This window comes from Anomaloglossus baeobatrachus, chromosome 8 (genome assembly GCF_048569485.1).
Source record: "Anomaloglossus baeobatrachus isolate aAnoBae1 chromosome 8, aAnoBae1.hap1, whole genome shotgun sequence".
Classification (NCBI taxonomy): Eukaryota; Metazoa; Chordata; class Amphibia; order Anura; family Aromobatidae; genus Anomaloglossus; species Anomaloglossus baeobatrachus.
Genome location: NC_134360.1, coordinates 100,333,361 through 100,353,566, shown reverse-complemented (window position 1 = coordinate 100,353,566; position 20,206 = coordinate 100,333,361). Strand labels below are relative to the sequence as shown.

At 47.4% G+C, this 20,206-nt stretch overlaps 1 protein-coding gene across 1 annotated transcript in view; it reads right to left on the bottom strand.

Annotated features, from left to right (window-relative positions):
* Positions 1-20,206, bottom strand: part of XPNPEP3 (X-prolyl aminopeptidase 3) — a 301,518-nt gene that overhangs the window by 85,892 nt on the left and 195,420 nt on the right. The window contains exon 9 of the mRNA XM_075321922.1: positions 9,656-9,776. Coding sequence (XP_075178037.1) covers positions 9,656-9,776 — 121 coding nt within the window. The remainder of the gene's footprint in view (positions 1-9,655; positions 9,777-20,206) is intronic.

Below are 20,206 nucleotides of genomic sequence, written 5' to 3'. Positions count from 1 at the left end.
CACTCCCCATCGTGCTACATCCCCCATGCTGCGCACCTCCCCATCATGCTACATCCCCCATGCTGCACACTCCCCATCGTGCTACATCCCCCATGCTGCGCACTCCCAATCATGCTACATCCCCCATGCTGCACACTCCCAATCATGCTACATCCCCCATGCTGCACACTCCCCATCGTGCTACATCCCCCATGCTGCGCACTCCCCATCGTGCTACATCCCCCATGCTGCGCACTCCCCATCGTGCTACATCCCCCATGCTGCGCACTCCCCATCGTGCTACATCCCCCATGCTGCGCACTCCCCATCGTGCTACATCCCCCATGCTGCGCACCCCATCGTGCTACATCCCCCATGCTGCGCACCCCCCATCGTGCTACATCCCCCATGCTATAATAGTTCTCCTATTATACTCAGAGAGGAGTATAATAGGAGGACTGTAATAGGAGGAGTAGTCCTGGGGGGAGAGGAGTATAATGCCGGCTCCCTGCACATGTGTACCGGGAGGCGGTGTACACTGGTAACTATGATACACATCGGGTAACTAAGGGACCTTAGTTACCCGATGTGTATAATGGTTACCAGCATTCACGGGCTCCGTCAAGATCCCAGCATCGCAAGGTTATGTCTGGCGCTGCTGGAATCGTGACGGAGCCGGTGTACACTGGTAACTATGATACACATCGGGTAACCAAGGGACCTTAGTTACCCGATGTGTATAATGGTTACCAGCGTTCACGGGCTCCGTCAAGATCCCAGCATCGCAAGGTTATGTCTGGCGCTGCTGGGATCGTGACGGAGCCGGTGTACACTGGTAACTATGATACACATCGGGTAACCAAGGGACCTTAGTTACCCGATGTGTATAATGGTTACCAGCGTTCACGGGCTCCGTCAAGATCCCAGCATCGCAAGGTTATGTCTGGCGCTGCTGGGATCATGACGGAGCCGGTGTAGAAGCAAGCGATATCCCAGGATGTTGTGAGTGTGTGGATGTGATGTGTGAGGTGTGTGTGAGAGTGAGTGTGATCTGATGTGTGTGTGTGTACTCACCTGGGAGTCGGAGCTCCGTGTCAGTTGGGCCAGAGCGAGCGTGCATTGCGTGAGGGGGGCGGGGCCTGCAGAGAGCCGGGGCGAGAGGCCAATCCGTGTGGGGGGGCGGGGCCATGGCGAGCCCAGCGGCCAATCAGCTTTGTGTCACCGTAAGGACACAATTTTGGAGCATGACAGACAGACAGACAGAATAAGGCAATTATATATATAGATATATATATATATGTGTATATATATATATTATATATATACTAGCTGTACTACCCGGCTTCGCCCAGGTTAATAACTGCTGTTAACAAAATAGAATGTATTAACAAAAATGAATTCTGCACACAAAAACCACAAAACAAATAGATAGAAATGTAATTATTAAAAGGCAAAAACTAAGCTAATAGAAGCATTTCACAACATATATTTCAACACCACAGATATTCCCCACAGATTTAACTAAATTGGCCAAGTAATGTGCTCCGTCTGCCTCTTTCCAGGTCTGCCTCTTTCCAGGTCTGTCTCTTTTCAGGTGTTTCTCTGTCTGTCTCTTTCACCGTTTGTCTCTGTCTATCTCTTTCCCTGTCTGTCTCTATCCGTCTCCCCACTGACATCTTATTACCTCACATATAAGCTTCATATACTATGAATGTCTTTTGTTCCTATAGCAACCAATCACAGCTACTACTAATAACCTGCAGTTCCAGGCTCCATTTACTTTCATGGAGGCATGTTTTTTGGAAAGTAACTGTAAAGCGTGGGGTTAAATTTTCCTGTCAAAACATAGTCTACAACGTTCCCTGGGTCACATGAGGTGTCTGTGCAAAATTTTGTGATTGTAAATGCGACGGTGCAGATACACTTTTCGTTTCACTTTTTCCCCATTATGTAGTGTGAGGTAGCACGGTCGGCTGCGCAGCAGAAGACACGGGATCCAGGCATTAAGGTTCACAGCACACGGTTTTAATGTCCAAACAAAAGTCCATAACACAATACATGTGCCTCTCCAGCAGAAAACTCAGGGAGTTCTGTTCACTCCCTCACACCCGGCACACCTGCCCTCGTTCCTGTTTCCTTTTAACCCTTCCTTAAGCCTGTAGGGAAACAGCATTAACCCTATAGTGGATTTACTTTCTATCATGGAGTGAGCACAACCTGGGCGAGACATACCGGCCGTCATAGATAACCCCGGTCACAGTCTCACATACCCCCCCCCTCAGTTCAAGCGTGCGGGGTTGAACTCCCGCCATCAAACACGGGCCGCGGGACAAGGCATCGGCGTTGCCCTGCAACCTACCGGCCCTATGTTCAACCGTAAACCGGAAGTTCTGCAGAGAAAGGAACCACCGGGTAACCCGGGCATTCCGTTCCTTGGCGGACCTCATCCAGACCAGTGGAGAGTGATCCGTCACCAAGCGAAACTGCCGTCCCAGCAGGTAATAGCGTAGGGACTCCAAGGCCCACTTGATCGCCAGGCACTCCTTCTCCACTACGCTATAATTCCGCTCGGGAGGGCTGAGCTTCCTACTTAAGAAGGTGACGGGGTGTTCCTCCCCCTGAACCACCTGAGACAGCACTGCCCCCAGGCCGACCTCTGAGGCGTCAGTCTGTACTATAAACTCCTTCCGGAAATCAGGGTGTACAAGAACGGGCTGTCCGCACAGGACCCCCTTCAGGGCCCGGAAGGAGTCCTCGGCCTGCGGAGTCCAGCGCACCATGACGGACTTCTTGCCTTTGAGAAGGTCCGTCAAGGGGGCTGATAGTCCCGCAAAATCCTTTACAAACCTCCTGTAGTATCCCACGATACCCAGGAAGGCCCTAACCTGCTTCGTGGTCAGGGGTCTAGGCCACTTCTGGATCGCCTCAACCTTGTTAATTTGGGGCTTAATCACTCCTTGGCCTATCACGTAGCCCAAGTAGCGGGCTTCCGTGAGTCCCAACGCACATTTCTTGGGATTGGCTGTCAATCCGGCTGTTCGAAGCGTGTCCACCACCGCTTGTACCTGTTCCAAGTGGGTCTGCCAATCGGAGCTGTAAATAATGATGTCATCAAGGTACGCTGATGCATACGCCTAGTGGGGTTCCAGCACTAAGTCCATCAACCTCTGGAACGTGGCCGGAGTGCCATGTAACCCAAAAGGCAAGACAACATAGTGGAAGAGACCCTCCGGCGTAACAAAAGCGGTTTTCTCCTTGGCGGACTCCGTCAGTGGCACCTGCCAGTACCCCTTGGTCAGGTCGAGCGTGGTAAAATACCGCGCCTGTCCCAGCCTATCAATCAGCTCATCCACTCTGGGCATGGGGTAGAGATCGAACTTGGATATTTCGTTCAATCTCCTAAAGTCATTGCAGAACCTTAAGGAGCCATCGGGTTTTGGTATTAGGACAATCGGACTAGCCCATTCACTCCGGGATTTTTCGATGACCCCCAGGCGTAACATTGTCTTTACTTCCTCCGATATGGCTTGTCGTCGAGCCTCCGGTACCCGGTATGACTTCAGGCGTACCTTCAGGTGGGGCTCGGTGACAATATCATGTCGTATCAGACTGGTCCTACCGGGCAGCTCGGAGAAGACATCGGGGTTCTGCTGAACCAACCGTCTGGCCTCTCGCCTCTGAGTCTTGGTGAGGGCTTCTCCAATCCTTACTTCCGGTTCGTCCTCTCCGGAGGTCGCTGGAGCCGGAGGTGAACGACCCGAAGAGGAGGGAGATGGGGAAAAAACAGCCATCAGGCTTTCCCGTTCCTGCCAGGGTTTTAATAGGTTGACATGGTATATTTGTTCAGGTTTCCGCCTACCGGGCTGCAATACTTTATAGTTAACCACCCCGACTCTTTCCTTTATCTCGTAGGGGCCTTGCCACTGAGCCAGGAATTTACTCTCCGCCGTGGGGATTAATACCAACACCCGATCCCCGGGTTTAAAGGTCCGCACAGTGGCTTGTCTATTGTAGCGGCCGCTTTGCGCGGCCTGAGCCTCCTGTAAATGCTCCTTCACAATTGGCATGACCGCGCTTATGCGGTTCTGCATACCCAAAATGTGTTCAATCACACTTTTATGGGGGGTGGGCTCTTGCTCCCATGTTTCCTTTGCCAGGTCCAACAATCCCCGGGGATGTCGCCCGTATAACAACTCAAAAGGCGAAAACCCCGTGGATGCCTGTGGCACCTCACGGATGGCAAACATCAAATAGGGAAGCATCATATCCCAGTCTTTCCCGTCTTTTGAAATCACCCTTTTTAGCATGGTTTTCAGGGTTTTATTGAAACGCTCGACTAAACCGTCCGTTTGAGGATGATACACAGACGTACGCAACTGCTTGATCTGGAGTAGCCGGCATAGCTCTTTGGTCACTTTAGACATGAATGGGGTCCCCTGATCCGTAAGGATCTCCTTGGGCAACCCCACCCGGCAGAACACAGCAAACAACTCCCGAGCTATAAGCTTTGCTGCAGTATGTCTGAGAGGTATCGCCTCGGGATACCGGGTGGCATAGTCAACGATCACTAGGATGTGTTGGTGCCCTCGAGCGGACTTTACGAGGGGCCCCACCAGATCCATCCCTATCCGTTCAAAAGGGACTTCTATAATGGGTAACGGTACCAACGGACTGCGAAAATGGGTCAGGGGTGCGGTAAGCTGACACTCCGGGCAGGTTTCGCAGAACCGTTTTACCTCCCCAAAGACTCCGGGCCAATAGAACCTTTGCAATATTCGCTCCTGCGTTTTCTTGACCCCTAGATGGCCACTCATCAGGTGTTTATGAGCCAAGTCGAGGACCCGCCGACGATGCGGCTGGGGCACCACCAACTGCTCTACCCCCACGCCCCGTATTTCATTTACCCGGTAGAGTAAATCCTGCTTAAGAGCGAAATGGGGGTACCTTACCTGGGCACCGGGCAGCTGTGCCACCCCGTCAATTACTGTCACCCGACTCCGGGCATGTATTAATGTAGGGTCCTGGAGTTGGGCAGTCCCAAACGTATCCGGGGACGCCTCCAACTCCGGGATGGGTTCGACCGTCTCAGCCTCTCCTGCCAATACCTCTAGGGGCGACCTATCGGGTTCACATTCTGTCCCTATCATGGGGACCCCTACGGCAGGTGTCCCGGATTCAGGATTGTAGGGCTCAGGTCCCGGACTGACCAATATCTGAGGAGACTTAGGGGGTCCCTTCCATAAAGTCCAAAAATAGGGCAGATCCCTTCCTAGGATCACGTCATAAGGAAGAGTGTTAAGAAGTCCCACCTCATGTTGCACCTGACCGCAAGGTGCTGTGATGGTGACAATCCCCGTGGGATAGTCTCGGCGGTCCCCATGTATGCAAACCACCCCCACGGTACGTCCTGTGGCCTTTACTTTAGCCCTCAAGGTGGATCGCACAAGGGTCACTAAGCTTCCGGAATCCAACAATCCTGTAACCGGACATCCATTCACCTGTATTTGGCACAAGTGGGGCTCCGTCTCTGGGGAGACCAGGTCAGCGGTACACACCACCTGAGCATACATTGAACCCCGCCGGGTAACCCCACAATCCATGGGCTCCGTGGTGAGTGGACACTGGGCTTCCATATGTCCCACCCGCTGGCACCGCCAACATCTAATGGGGACGGAAACCCCCTTGACGGGTTGTCGTTTAGGGTACAGAACCTTCCGGACCTCAGGATTGGCGGCCGCGGCCTCAGGCGGGACGGTAGGGGACTCCTGCACCGTTGTCGGCGGTGGGTCCTTGGCCCTAGGCTTGGAGGGGCCGGACCGACGGGCAGTACGCAAAGTCTCAGTGTCCCGTATCAAGTCCTGCGTAGCCACATGCCGCTCTACCAGGGACACTAACTGGTCCAGGGTACTCGGGTCACCCTGTCCTACCCACCGTTGAACGGTGACGGGTAAAGTGCGCACAAAACGATCCACTACTACCCTTTCCACCATCTGCGCCGGGCTCAGAGTGTCAGGCTGCAACCATTTTTTTACAAGATGCAACAAGTCATAGGCCTGGGAGCGTACGGGTTTGGCTTCCTCATAGAACCACTGATTTACCCGCTGAGCCCGTACATAGGTATTCACCCCCAACCGTGCCAGTATTTCGGCTTTTAGGGTCACATAGTCAATGGCGTCCTCGGTACAGAGGTCCAGGTACGCTTTTTGGGGTTCCCCCGTCAGATAGGGCGACAATACCTCAGCCCACTGGGGGGTCGGCAGCTTTTCCCGCTCGGCCACCCGCTCAAACACCGCCAGGAACGCTTCCACATCATCCCCCGGGGTCATCTTTTGCAACGCTTGTCTCACCGCTTTCCGGACGCTGCCGTCATCACTCGGTCCCGGGGTTGTTGCTGCCGGTCCGGCACGGATCGACTTGGCCAGGAGAACCATCTGTTCTTGGTGCCTTTTTTCCTGCAATTGCAAGGCTTGCTGCTGACGTGCATTGGCCTGCTCCATCTGTTCTTGGTGCCTTTTGTCCTGCACTTGCAAGGCTTGCTGCTGACGTGCATTGGCCTGCTCCATCTGTTCTTGGTGCCTTTTGTCCTGCACTTGCAAGGATTGCTGCTGACGTGCATTGGCCTGATCCATCTGTTCTTGGAGTTTTCTTTCCTGCACTTGCAAGGATTGGAGCAGGTGTGCATTGGTCTGTTGCTGCTGTGCATTAGCCTGAGCCAAATGCTTTAGTATGTCCTCCATGGCGTCGCCGGGTTTGGGCTGTAGTATAGCCGCTCGAATCCAGGACATGCGCAGCTGGGTCACCAGGGATGGATGCTACACCTCACCGGCTGTCATGCCCGCCGATTCTCCACCATATGTGAGGTAGCACGGTCGGCTGCGCAGCAGAAGACACGGGATCCAGGCATTAAGGTTCACAGCACACGGTTTTAATGTCCAAACAAAAGTCCATAACACAATACATGTGCCTCTCCAGCAGAAAACTCAGGGAGTTCTGTTCACTCCCTCACACCCGGCACACCTGCCCTCGTTCCTGTTTCCTTTTAACCCTTCCTTAAGCCTGTAGGGAAACAGCATTAACCCTATAGTGGATTTACTTTCTATCATGGAGTGAGCACAACCTGGGCGAGACATACCGGCCGTCATAGATAACCCCGGTCACAGTCTCACAGTAGATAAGGGCAAAATTGATTGGTAAATTGGAACGCGCGGGGTTAAAATTTTGCCTCACAACATAGCCTATGACGCTCTCGGGGTCCAGCACCCGGCGCTGCCCGGGATAGTAACTGTCTCTCTGTTTCTCTCCCATTCTCTGTCTGTCTCCCCCTCTGTATATATCTCTTTGTCTCTCTCTCTATCTCTTTGTCTGTCTCTTTCCCTGTCTGTCTCTGACTGTCTCTGTCTCTTTCTCTGTCTGTCTCAATCTCTTTCCCTGTCTATCTATCTCTTTCCCTGTCTATCTATCTCTTTCCCTGTCTATCTCTGTCACTTTCCCTGTCTGTCTCTTTCCCTCTCTTTCCTTGTCTGTCTCTTTCCTTCTCTTTCCTTGTCTGTCTCTTTCCCTGTGTCTGTCTCTTTGTCTGTCTCTTTACCTGTCTCTTTCCCTATCAGTCTGTCTCTTTGTCTGTGTCTGTCTCTTTGTGTCTGTCTCTTACCCGGTCTATGTCTGATTCTTACCCTGTCTGTGTCTGCCTCTTTCCCTGTCGGTGTCTGTCTCTTTCCCTGGCTGCATTGTGACACGCCAACATTCCATATAAGGGCGTGGCTGCGCATTCTTCTGAAGTTCTGGCTGCACTGTGGCTCCCAGCTCCATTCGCTTTAATGGAGGCAGGTTTTTTGGCGAATGACTGTAAAGTGCGGGGTTAAAATTTCCCCTCAAAACATAGCCTATGACGCTCTCGGGGTCCAGACGTGTGAGTGTGCAAAATTTTGTGGCTGTAGCTGCGATGGTGCAGATGCCAATCCCGAACATACACACACACATACATACACACATTCAGCTTTATATATTATATACTAGAAGGTGGCCCGATTCTAACGTATCGGGTAGTCTAGAATGTGTATGTAGGTTAGCAGATTTTGACTTTAGGCTTCATAGCACTTATTACCATCCTTTTTTTAACTCTTCATGGGGAGTAATATAAAGTAAACCGCAGTTCTGCTTCTGTTTTTATTTTCACTATAAATTTTACCTTACTGTGCTGCATAAGTAGTTACCCTTATTCTGTGGGTCAGTATGAACAAATACCAAATTTAAATTGTATTTTTTTTTTATTACTCTTTTACCATTAATGCACTCTTTGCAAAAAATAAACAATTTATTTTGGGGTCGCCATAATCTGAGATCCAAAAGTCTCCCGATTCTTCATCAGCAGAGCTGTATAAGGGTTCATTTTCTGTGGGACAAGCTACAGTTTTCATTGGTTGCATTTTGTGGTCCGTGTGACTTTTTGATCACTTTTATATTTAACTCTTTGGGAGGCAGAAAGAAAAAAACATCAATTATATACCGTATTTTTCGGACTATAAGACGCACTTTTCCCCCCCCAAATGTTGGGGGAAAGTGGTGGGTGCGTCTTATGGTCTGAATATAGCACTGTGGGGAATGAGTCATCGGGGGCACGAGCAGGCTGTAGCAGCCTGCCGTGACCATGTGGACCTGCTCATTTAATATGCATGCCCATCCTCCCGCCCATCATCTCTCAGCGCTGAAGCCGGCACTGACAGGTGGGCGGGGTGATGGGCGAGGGATAAACAGCCAGTCCGCATGATCACCCCTGGCAACTGCAGCCTGCAGTGATCATGTGCGGCTGTATTCACTGCCCCCAGCACATCATCATCAGTGCGGGGGGCAGTGAATCAGTACACATTACTCACCGTTCCCCTGCAGCATCACGATCTCCTCCTGTCTGTGCTGGTCAGCTGACTTGCGTGGAGACTAGCGGCGCGCACAGCGATGACGTCATCGCTGTGCGCACGTGTCCACACGCAGCCGCCGGCACAGACCGGAGGACATCGCGATGCTGCGGGGGAACGGGGACGGCTCCACTCAGCGGCGCTGCCGCTGACATAGACGGTAAGAGGAGCGGTGCTGCAGGGAGTGAGGTGAGGTAAGGTGAGTATGAACGTTTATTTTTTTTATGTGCCACAGGATGCGGCCAAACACCAGGATGATGGGGGTATATGAGCAGGATAGGGATATATTATGAGCAGCATGGGGAGTATATGAGCAGGATGAGGGTATATAGCAGGATGGGGGCATATGAGCAGCATGGGGAGTATATGAGCAGGATGAGGGTATATAGCAGGATGGGGGTATATGAGCAGCATGGGGAGTATATTAGTAGGATGAGGGTATATAGCAGGATGGGGGTATATGAGCAGCATGGGGAGTATATGAGCAGGATAGGGGTATATTATGAGCAGCATGGGACTATAGTTTTTATTGGTACCATGGAATATATATGAATTGTTATTTATTTATTTTTAAGCCAAGATTAATAAAAATACACATACATAAAAACAAAGGGCAGACATTGAATGACATTTGTCATAATAAACAACTAAATAATAAAGAAAGTAAGCAGACAGTAGAGTAGTTCCGACATATGATGTAATAGGTCATATATTAGGAAAGGGTTAAAACATATTGAGACTTAATAATTGGCAGTTCTCCTCACCTGGTTCCACAGTTATCACCATGCCTGGTTGGAGAGGCAACGATCGTGACATGTCAGGAGTATCATGCACATCCATGCCTAAATAATGTCCAACATGGTGTGGGCAATACCTCCGGGCAGCCTGCAAAAAGAACAACACATTAAATCCAAAATGTTTTGGGATTTTTGTTATTTAATAATTTATAATAGAAACATGGCCAAGCTTGTAATTAAAAGATTTATTTTAAAGAGAATATGTCAGCAGGTTTTTGCTATAAATCTGAAAGCAGCATCATATAGAGCAAGAGAGCCTGATTCCAGGGACATGCTACTTTTGGTGACATCCATACCATGATATATACCCCATATATATGTACCTGTCTTTCCAGTACCAATATCCCCGCATCATGTGTATTTCCTTTTGTGAAACTCCCTTTATTGTTTCTATCATTGTCTGTTCAAATAAATTAATAAAATGAACTTTCTTTGCATTCTGATTGGTTGTGTGTCACTTTTATCGGTTTTGATGGCTCCCCTTGGACACAGACCTGCTATTTATTTATGTTTTTATCTAATTTCTTGTTTAAGAATATACCGTATTTTTCTAACTATAAGACGCACTCCCCCCCCCCCCTCCCCCCAAATGTTGGGGAAAAGTGGGGGTGCGTCTTATAGTTTGAATGTAGGGCTGCGGGGAATGAGGGTGCTGCAGTGGAGCGGGTCATCGGGGACACGAGCAGGCTGCAGCAGCGCCTGCCGTGACCACGTGGGCCCGCTTATTTCATATGCCCCCCCCCCAATCCTCCCGCCCATCTCTCAGCGCTGAAGCCGGCGCTGACAGGTGAGCGGGATGATGGGCGGGGGGTGCGCGCATACTAAACAGCCGGCCGCATAATCACCCCTAGCACCTACAGACTAGAGTGATCATGTTCGGCTGTATTCACTGCTCCCTGCGCATCATCATCAGCGCGGGGGGCAGTGAATCAGTATAACTCACCGGTCACTTCCCTGCAGCATCGCAATCTCCTCCTGTCTGTGCCGGCAGCGCGGCTGCGTGTGGACACGTGCGCACAGCGATAACGTCATCTCTGTGAGCTCCGCTAGTCTCCACACAGCCGCGCCGCCGGCACAGACAGGAGGACATCGTGGTGCTGCAGGGATCATGGCCAGCTCCACACAGCGCTGCCGGCACAGACAGGAGGAGGAGCGATGCTGCGTGGAGCAGGTGAGTATAAACGTTTATATTTTTTTTTTTGTGTCACAGGATACAGGACATATAGCAGGATGTGGGTAGATGAGCAGGATGATGGAATATAGCAGGATGATGGCATATAGCAGGATGATGGCGTATATAGCAGGATGATGGCGTATATAGCAGGATGGAGGTATATAGCAGGATGGGGGTATATAGCAGGATGGGAGCACATACCAAAATGGGGGTATATAGCAGGATGCGGCCATATGCCAGGATGGGGTATATAGCAGGACAGGATGCGGCCATATGCCAGGATGGGTATATAGCATGATGCGGCCATATACCAGGATGAGGTATATAGCAGGATGAGACCACATACCAGGATGGCAGTATATAGCAAGATGGGGGCTATACTAGGATGAGGGACATATATATATATATATACACACACACAGTACCTACAAGTAGTATTCAACCCCCTGCAGATTTAGCAGGTTTACACATTCGGAATTAACTTGGCATTGTGACATTTGGACTGTAGATAAGCCTGGAAGTGTGAAATGCACTGCAGCAAAAAAGAATGTTATTTCTTTTTTTATTTTTTTTTTAACTGTGAAAAGTTTATTCAGAAGGTCATTTATTATTCAACCCCTCAAACCACCAGAATTCTGTTTGGTTCCCCTAAAGTATTAAGAAGTATTTCAGGCACAAAGAACAATGAGCTTCACATGTTTGGATTAATTATCTCTTTTTCCAGCCTTTTCTGACTAATTAAGACCCTCCCCAAACTTGTGAATAGCACTCATACTTGGTCAACATGGGAAAGACAAAGGAGCATTCCAAGGCCATCAGAGACAAGATCGTGGAGGGTCACAAGGGTGGCAAGGGGTACAAAACCCTTTCCAAGGAGTTGGGCCTACCTGTCTCCACTGTTGGGAGCATCATCCGGAAGTGGAAGGCTTATGGAACTACTGTTAGCCTTCCACGGCCTGGACAGCCTTTGAAAGTTTCCACCCGTGCCGAGGCCAGGCTTGTCCAAAGAGTCAAGGCTAACCCAAGGACAACAAGGAAGGAGCTCCGGGAAGATCTCATGGCAGTGGGGACATTGGTTTCAGTCAATACCATAAGTAACGTACTCCACCGCAATGGTCTCCGTTCCAGACGAGCCCGTAAGGTACCTTTACTTTCAAAGCGTCATGTCAAGGCTCGTCTACAGTTTGCTCATGATCACTTGGAGGACTCTGAGACAGACTGGTTCAAGGTTCTCTGGTCTGATCAGACCAAGATCGAGATCTTTGGTGCCAACCACACACGTGACATTTGGAGACTGGATGGCACTGCATACGACCCCAAGAATACCATCCCTACAGTCAAGCATGGTGGTGGCAGCATCATGCTGTGGGACTGTTTCTCAGCCAAGGGGCCTGGCTATCTGGTCCGCATCCATGGGAAGATGGATAGCACGGCCTACCTGGAGATTTTGGCCAAGAACCTCCGCTCCTCCATCAAGGATCTTAAGATGGGTCGTCATTTCATCTTCCAACAAGACAACGACCCAAAGCATACAGCCAAGAAAACCAAGGCCTGGTTCAAGAGGGAAAAAATCAAGGTGTTGCAGTGGCCTAGTCAGTCTCCTGACCTTAACCCAATTGAAAACTTGTGGAAGGAGCTCAAGATTAAAGTCCACATGAGACACCCAAAGAACCTAGATAACTTGGAGAAGATCTGCATGGAGGAGTGGGCCAAGATAACTCCAGAGACCTGTGCCGGCATGATCAAGACTTATAAAAGACGATTATTAGCTGTAATTGCAAACAAGGGTTATTCCACAAAATATTAAACCTAGGGGTTGAATAATAATTGACCCACACTTTTATGTTGAAAATTTATTAAAATTTAACTGAGCAACATAACTTGTTGGTTTGTAAGATTTATGCATCTGTTAATAAATCCTGCTCTTGTTTGAAGTTTGCAGGCTCTAACTTATTTGCATCTTATCAAACCTGCTAAATCTGCTATACTTGTAGGCAATACTACTTGTAGGCACTGTATATATATATATATATATATATATATATATATATATATATATATATATATATATATATATATATATATATGTATACATATACATACAAGGAAGGAGGATCATTACCAGGATGGGGTACCTTAGTAGAGAATTTGGGGACATTACCCCCATAACAGTGTCAGCAGCAGATCCTCGCCCCATAACAGTGTGTCATGACCACAATTTTTGCTTAAAGTTTTATATTCCTATTTTCCTTCTCTAAAACCAGGGTGCGTCTTATGGTCCGCTGCGTCTTATAGTCCGAAAATGCAGTAAGGCAATGTAATTAAAAGGGTTAAGAGATGTACACCAATGGGATATTAGACAAAGATAGCAGTTTACATACAGTGCCTTGCGAAAGTATTCGACCCCCTTGAATTTTTTAACCTTTTCCCACATTTCAGGCTTCAAACATAAAGATAACAATGTTAATGTTATGGTGAAGAATCAACAAGTGGGACACAATTGTGAAGTAGAACGAAATTTATTGCTTATTTTAAAAGTTTTAAAAAAATAACTGAAAATTGGGACGTGCAATATTATTCAGCTCCTTTAAGTTAATTACAGCTGCAAGTCGCTTGGGGTATGTGTATCAGTTTTGCACATCGAAAGACTGAAATTCTTGCCCATTTTTCCTTTGCAAATAGCTCGAGCTCAGTGAGGTTGGATGGAGAGCGTTTGTGAACAGCAGTTTTCAGCTCTTTCCACAGATTCTCGATTGGAATCAGATCTGGACTTTGACTTGGCCATTCTAACACCTGGATACGTTTATTTGTGAACCATTCCATTGTAGATTTTGCTTTATGTTTGGGATCATTGTCTTGTTGGAAGACAAATCTCTATCCCAGTCTCAGGTCTTTTGCAGACTCCAACAGGTTTTCTTTCTCGAAGAATGGTCCTGTATTTGGCTCCATTCATCTCCCCATAAATTTTAACCATCTTCCCTGTCCCTGCTGAAGAAACGCAGGCCCAAACCATGATGTTGCCACCACCATGTTTGACAGTGGGGATGGTGTGTTCAAGGTGATGAGCTGTGTTTCTTTTACGCCAAACATATCGTTTGGCATTGTGCCCAAATAGTTCGATTTTGGTTTCATCTGACCAGAGCACCTTCTTCTACATGTTTGGTGTGTCTCCCAGGTGGCTTGTGGCAAACTTTAAACAACATTTTTTATGGATATCTTTGACAAATGGCTTTCTCCTTGTCACTCTTCCATAAAGGCCAGATTTGTGCAGTGTACGACTGATTGTTGTCCTACGGACAGACTCTCCCACTTCAGCTGTAGATCTCTGCAGTTCATCCAGAGTGATCATAGCATTTATACGGAGACTTGATGACACACAGGTTGATATTTATCATCATCAGTCATTTAGGACAACATTGGATCATTCAGAGATCCTCAATGAACTTCTGGAGTGAGTTTGTTGCACTGAAAGTAAAGGGGATGAATAATATTGCACGCCCCAATTTTCAGTTATTTATTTTTTAAAAAAAGTTTAAAATAAGCAATAAATTTCGTTCAACTTCACAATTGTGCCCCACTTGTTGTTGATTCTTCACCAAAACATTAAAATTTTTATCTTTATGTTTGAAGCCTGAAATGTGAGAAATGGCTGAAAAATCCAAGGGGGCCGAATACTTTTGCAAGGCACTGTATATGACTGTGCAATATTGTAGCGGGTTTGTGGACTAAGAAGAGTCTTTCATTTAATCTAAGGAGAGAGATGCTGCATTTGAAGCTTTATAATGGGTCATAGGAGTCCAATGAACAATTATATATTATTTTAGAAATTAGAGAAATCAATTGTAGTTTTTATAAGGGGTGTGAATCAACAAACATTTGTGTATATTATATCTTGACATCCACTAAATAGCTCAAAAAATGTAAATTCTGCAATTGTTTTTTGGTTTTTAATTGACAGTCTTTATTTTTCCATAAAACAGCCTTCATCTGCCGGGAAAGATGCGGGCTCGGTGTACAAGCCCACATTAAAAGGCAGCGAATTGACTTATGATGTACAGTTTTTTGCTACATCATCTGAGAGCAGCATAATGTAGGGAAAGCGGTGTATCACTTGGTTTACTGGGTGTAGCAGTTGTGACACAATCAGATGTTGCTCTGCTATAGATGAAGTTAAGTACACCACTAATTGGCAGTTTTCTATGTACATTGTATATTGAAAGTGTGCTGCTAAGCAGTTCTGTGGGTGTGGATAGATCAGGAGGCACAAAACATCTAGTCTTGTAGTGAAAATGTCCTGTTGATAAAACACTGATTGTATTGAAACTACGGCACACAGCCTACTAAGTGACACATAATTAAAATCAGTATCTCAGACCATATAGCATGCTGCCCTCAGCTTACATAGAAAAAAGCTACTGACAGAATCCTTTTAACTTCACTTGTAGATGGCAAATGAACAAAATTCACATTGCAAACGCATGCCAAGATATGTTACCAAGGTGGTAAATGTAAGGAATTGACTGTAAAGCACAAAACGACCATCTTTCATCACTGCTTGTCATGCAGCAGATGCTGCAAGGAAATTATTTTCATTTGTAAGTTGACAAAACAGCTAATTTAGAGTACATGCCCTAGATACCCTTTTCAGGCATTCAAAATTTGTGTTTAGGAAAATAGTTGCAAATCCAATGACTAATTCCTATGTTTTCTTATGCCCTGATTAAAAAAAAGAAACAACTTCTATTTTTAACAACCACATATTTATTTGACACAAAATGTGAAATCGTGAAATTAAGTACAAGCGAGATGAACAAGAAAAATGCTTATTGTAACCAAAAATGTACACAATATTATACATAAAAATGTATTGAACATTCATTCTGCAACTTTATTGGAAATTAATCATTTTCCTTTTCTCTTCAAAGCTTCTCTTGATCCCTTTTCACTTCTATAAGACCTACAGATCTTCTCAGTGAAGCCTCCAGCAATCGTCCCCCATCACATTCCATCCTCCTTGGTATCGTCGTTCCATCTCCTTGATATCCTGATGAAATCTTTCTCCTTGCTCTTTGTAAACAGCACCAAGGTTTTCAGGAAAGTATTCCAAATGGAAATGTAAAAAATGTAACTTCAAATTCATCAGACAACACAAGGCTTTCAGACATTTCAGCACGTTCTCTACAATGGACTGAAATTTTGGATCTTTGTTGTTACCTAGTAATTTATTCACGACTTCTTTAACCCCTTTACGACCGCCGATATGCCTTTTAACGGCGGTAAATAAGGGTACTTTTTCCGATCCGCCGCTTTTTAACGGCGGTCGGAAAAAAGGGTCTAGCGCCCCCCAGAGTCAGAAAATTTCCGGGGTCTCAGCTGCCGGGGGTAGCTGAGACCCTGGAGATCATGATTCGGGCCGGTTTTTCCGGTCCCCGCTCACCTGATGACCGGTATACACCGTATACCGATCATCAAGTTATAGTAAATGACCGCGCTGGTAAAAAATGATTTATCTCCCATCTGGCATGATCAAACATGCCAGATGGGAGATAAATCTTTTTCCCGGTTCCCTCCGGTCCCCCGGTGTCCCCAAAGTGTCCCCCCCGACCCCCAACCCCCTCCCGAAAATCCAAGATGGCCGCGCGCACCGGCGATCACAGCAGCGCGCCGGCCGCATTTCCACTGTTCCTATGGTTTCTGTCGTATGTGCCATAACACATACGACAGAAACCTGCTCCCTAGGCCCTGCCGGGTCCCCCCCTACACCCCCCCTGGTGTTCCCCGGTGTCCCCCGGTGTCATACATACCTGTCGCAGCTCTGATCCCCCGCGGCCCCCTCCTCCGGCTCCTTCTCAGCAGACTCCGGTCACATGAGCAGAGCGCAGCTGTCAGCTTCCTGTGTTCAGGACGCTGGCTGCTCGCACTCTGCAGCTGTGACCCAGGGAGGGTGGGTGCAGATTCTTTGCACCCACTCTCCTCAAATGGAGGGTCTGCCCTCCTAGAAAATGGGGGATACGTTCCCTGAACGTGTCCCCCATATTCTAGAAGGTCCAGAGTCGACGTGGGACGTCCAAATGGATTATTGTGGATTTTTTTTTTTTCTTTTCAATAAATTGGTCAATCAGGGAATGTTTTGGGGAGTGTTTTTTCAAATAAATTTTTTTTTGTTGTCAATTTTTTTTTTATTACTGTCAATTAGTTATGTCGGGTATCTGATAGACGCCGTGACATAACTAATTGCTGGGCTTGATGCCAGGTGACATTACACACCTGGTATCAACCCCATTCATTACCCCGTTAGCCAACGCACCAGGGCGCGGGATGAGCTGGGGCGAAGCGCCAGAATTGGCGCATCTAATGGATGCGCCACTTCTGGGGCGGCTGCGGCCTGCTATTTTTAGGCTGGGAAGAGTCCAATAACCGTGGCTCTTCCCATCCTGAGAATACCAGACCCCAGCTGTCAGCTTCACCTTGGCTGGTGATCTAATTTGGGGGGACCCCACGTTTGTTTGTTTTTTTTAATTATTTATTTATAAATAATTAAAAAAAAAAAAACAGCTTGGGGAGCCCTCCAAATTGATCACCAGACAAGATGAAGCTGTCAGCTGTGGTTTGCAGGCTACAGCTGTCTGCTTTACCCTAGCTGGCTATCAAAAATAGGGGGGACCCCACGTCATTTATTTTAATTCTTTTTTTTTTTTTGGGCTAAATACAAGGCTAGGCATCCTTTAGTGTCACATGAAAGGCACTAAAGGGCGCCAGCTTAGAATATGCAGGGGGGTGGGACGTTATATATGTTTGACATCTATCCATTCATCCATTGTAGCATTTTACGCTGTGTGCCCACAATCAGGGTTTGCAACGTTTTGGGCGCAGAGTGTTTTCCCTGCGTCCATAACGCTGCGTTGTGCAGTAGAAGCACAGTGGCAGGATTTTTAGAAATCCCGTGCCCACTGTGTTTCTTTTCTCCGCAGCATAAATCGACCTGTGGCGCAGCTTCCCGAGCCTCAGGATGTCAATTTATGCTGCGGAGATGAGTGTTCTTTGCAGGTAGCATAGAACTAAAGTCCACAGCAGCCTGAACCCAAATCGTGGGCATGGGCAGCTGCGTTCTCCCGTGGACAACACTCACATTTCTGCAGGAGGCTGACACTGGGTACTAGACGCCGTGTCGCTGGATCATGGCCACATAGCCTAAAGGCTACTTTACACGCTGCGATATCGGTCCCGATATCGCTAGCGTGGGTACCCGCCCCCATCTGTTGTGCGACACGGGCAATCGCTGCCCGTGCCGCACAACATCGCGCAGATGCGTCACACATACTTACCTGCCCGGCGACGTCGCTGTGACCGGCAAACCGCCTCCTTTCTAAGGGGGCGGTCCGTGTGGCGTCACAGTGACGTCACTGAGCGGCCGCCCAATAGAAGCGGAGGGGCGGAGATGAGTGGCCGGAACATCCCGCCCACCTCCTTCCTTCCTCATAGCGGCCGGGAGGCAGGTAAGGAGAGGTTCCTCGTTCCTGCGGCGTCACACATAGCGATGTGTGCTGCCGCAGGAGCGACGAACTACATCGTTACTGCTGCAGTAACGATAATCGAGAATGGACCCCCATGTCACCGATGAGCGATTTTGCACGTTTTTGCAACGATGCAAAATCGCTCATCGGTGTCACACGCAGCAACATTGCTAATGCGGCCGGATGTGAGTCACCAATTCCGTGACCCTAACGACTCCGCATTAGCGATGTCGCAGCGTGTAAAGCCCCCTTAACAGTGAGAAATTTTTTGCTACAGCAACAGTTTTGTGAAGTACCTGTGGATTCAAAATGTTTACTATACTCCTGAATAAAATCCTTGAGGGGTCCAGTTTCCAAAATGAGGTCACTTGTGGGGGGTTTCTGATGTATAGGTGCCCAAGGGGCCCTGCTAATGTGACATGGTGCGCGCAATTTACTTCAACTTTTCCAAAATTCAAATGGTGCTCCTTCCATTCCAAGCCCTCCCATTTATCCAAACAAAGGTTTTTGGCCACATGTGTGGTATCCCTGCGCTCACAAGAAATTAGATAACAACCTGTGGGGTACACGTTTTGTTGTTGCCTCTTGAAAAAGTGAAAAATGTGTCGCTAAATCAACATTTTTGTGAAAAAAATGAAAATTTCAATATGGCAACCTAAGCTTATCAAATTCTGTGAAGTATTCGTGGATTCAAAATGCTCAATATACACCTAGATTAAAGCCTTGAGGGGTCTTATTTCCAGAATGGGGTCACTTGTGGGGGACCTCCACTGCTTAGGCACCTCAGGGGTTCTCCTAATGCAACATGGCGTCCGCTATTGATTCCAGCCAATTTTGCAGTCAAATTGCACTCCTTCTCTTCTGAGCCCTGTAGTGTGCCCAAACAGTTGATTTCCACCACATACAAGATATCAACAAACTCAGGAGAAATTGCGCAATAAATTTCATGGTGATTTTTTTCCTGTTACCCTTGTGAAAAAAAAAGCTACCTGGTTGAAGTAACAATTTTGTGGTAAAATTTTATTTTTTTATTTTCATGGCTCAACGTTATAAACTTCTGTAAAGCACCTGGGGGTTCAGGGTACTCACCAAACATCAAGATAAATTCCTTGAGGGGCCTAGTTTCCAATATGGGGTCACTTGTGGTGTTTTTTTGCTGTTTACGTACCTTAGGGGTCCTCCAAATGCGACATGGTGCTCGCAATCTTTTTCAGCCAAATTTCCTTTCCAAAATTCAAATATTGCTCCTTCCGTTCCAAGCCCTCCCATTTCTCCAAACAAAGGTTTCAGACCACAAGTGAGGTATCACCGCGCTCATAAAAAAGTGGGTAACAAACATTGGGGTCACATTTTTGGAATTACCTCTTGAAAAAGTGAAAAAATTGATGCTAAAGCAACATTTTTGAGAAAAAAATGAAAATTTTCAATGTGACAACGTAACGTTATCAAAATCTGTGAAGTACCTGTGGATCCAAAATGCTCACTATACCCCTAGATAGAAGCCTTAAGGGGTCTAGTTTCCAAAATGGTGTCACTTGTAAGGGGTTTCTGCTGTTTAGGTACCTTGGCGGACATGTAAGTGCAACATGGTGCCCGCAATCTATTTCAGCCAAATTTGCTTTCCAAAATTCAAATATTGCTCCTTCTGTTCCGAGCCCTCCCATTTGTCCAAACAAAGGTTTCTGACCACATGTGGGGTATTGGCGCGTTCATAAGAAAGTGGGTAACAAGTTTTGGGGTTCATTTTGTTGTGTTATTTCTTCTAAAAGTGAATAAATTTGGGGTAGAGCAACATTTTAGGTAAAATTTTATTTTTTGCTTTTTTTCATT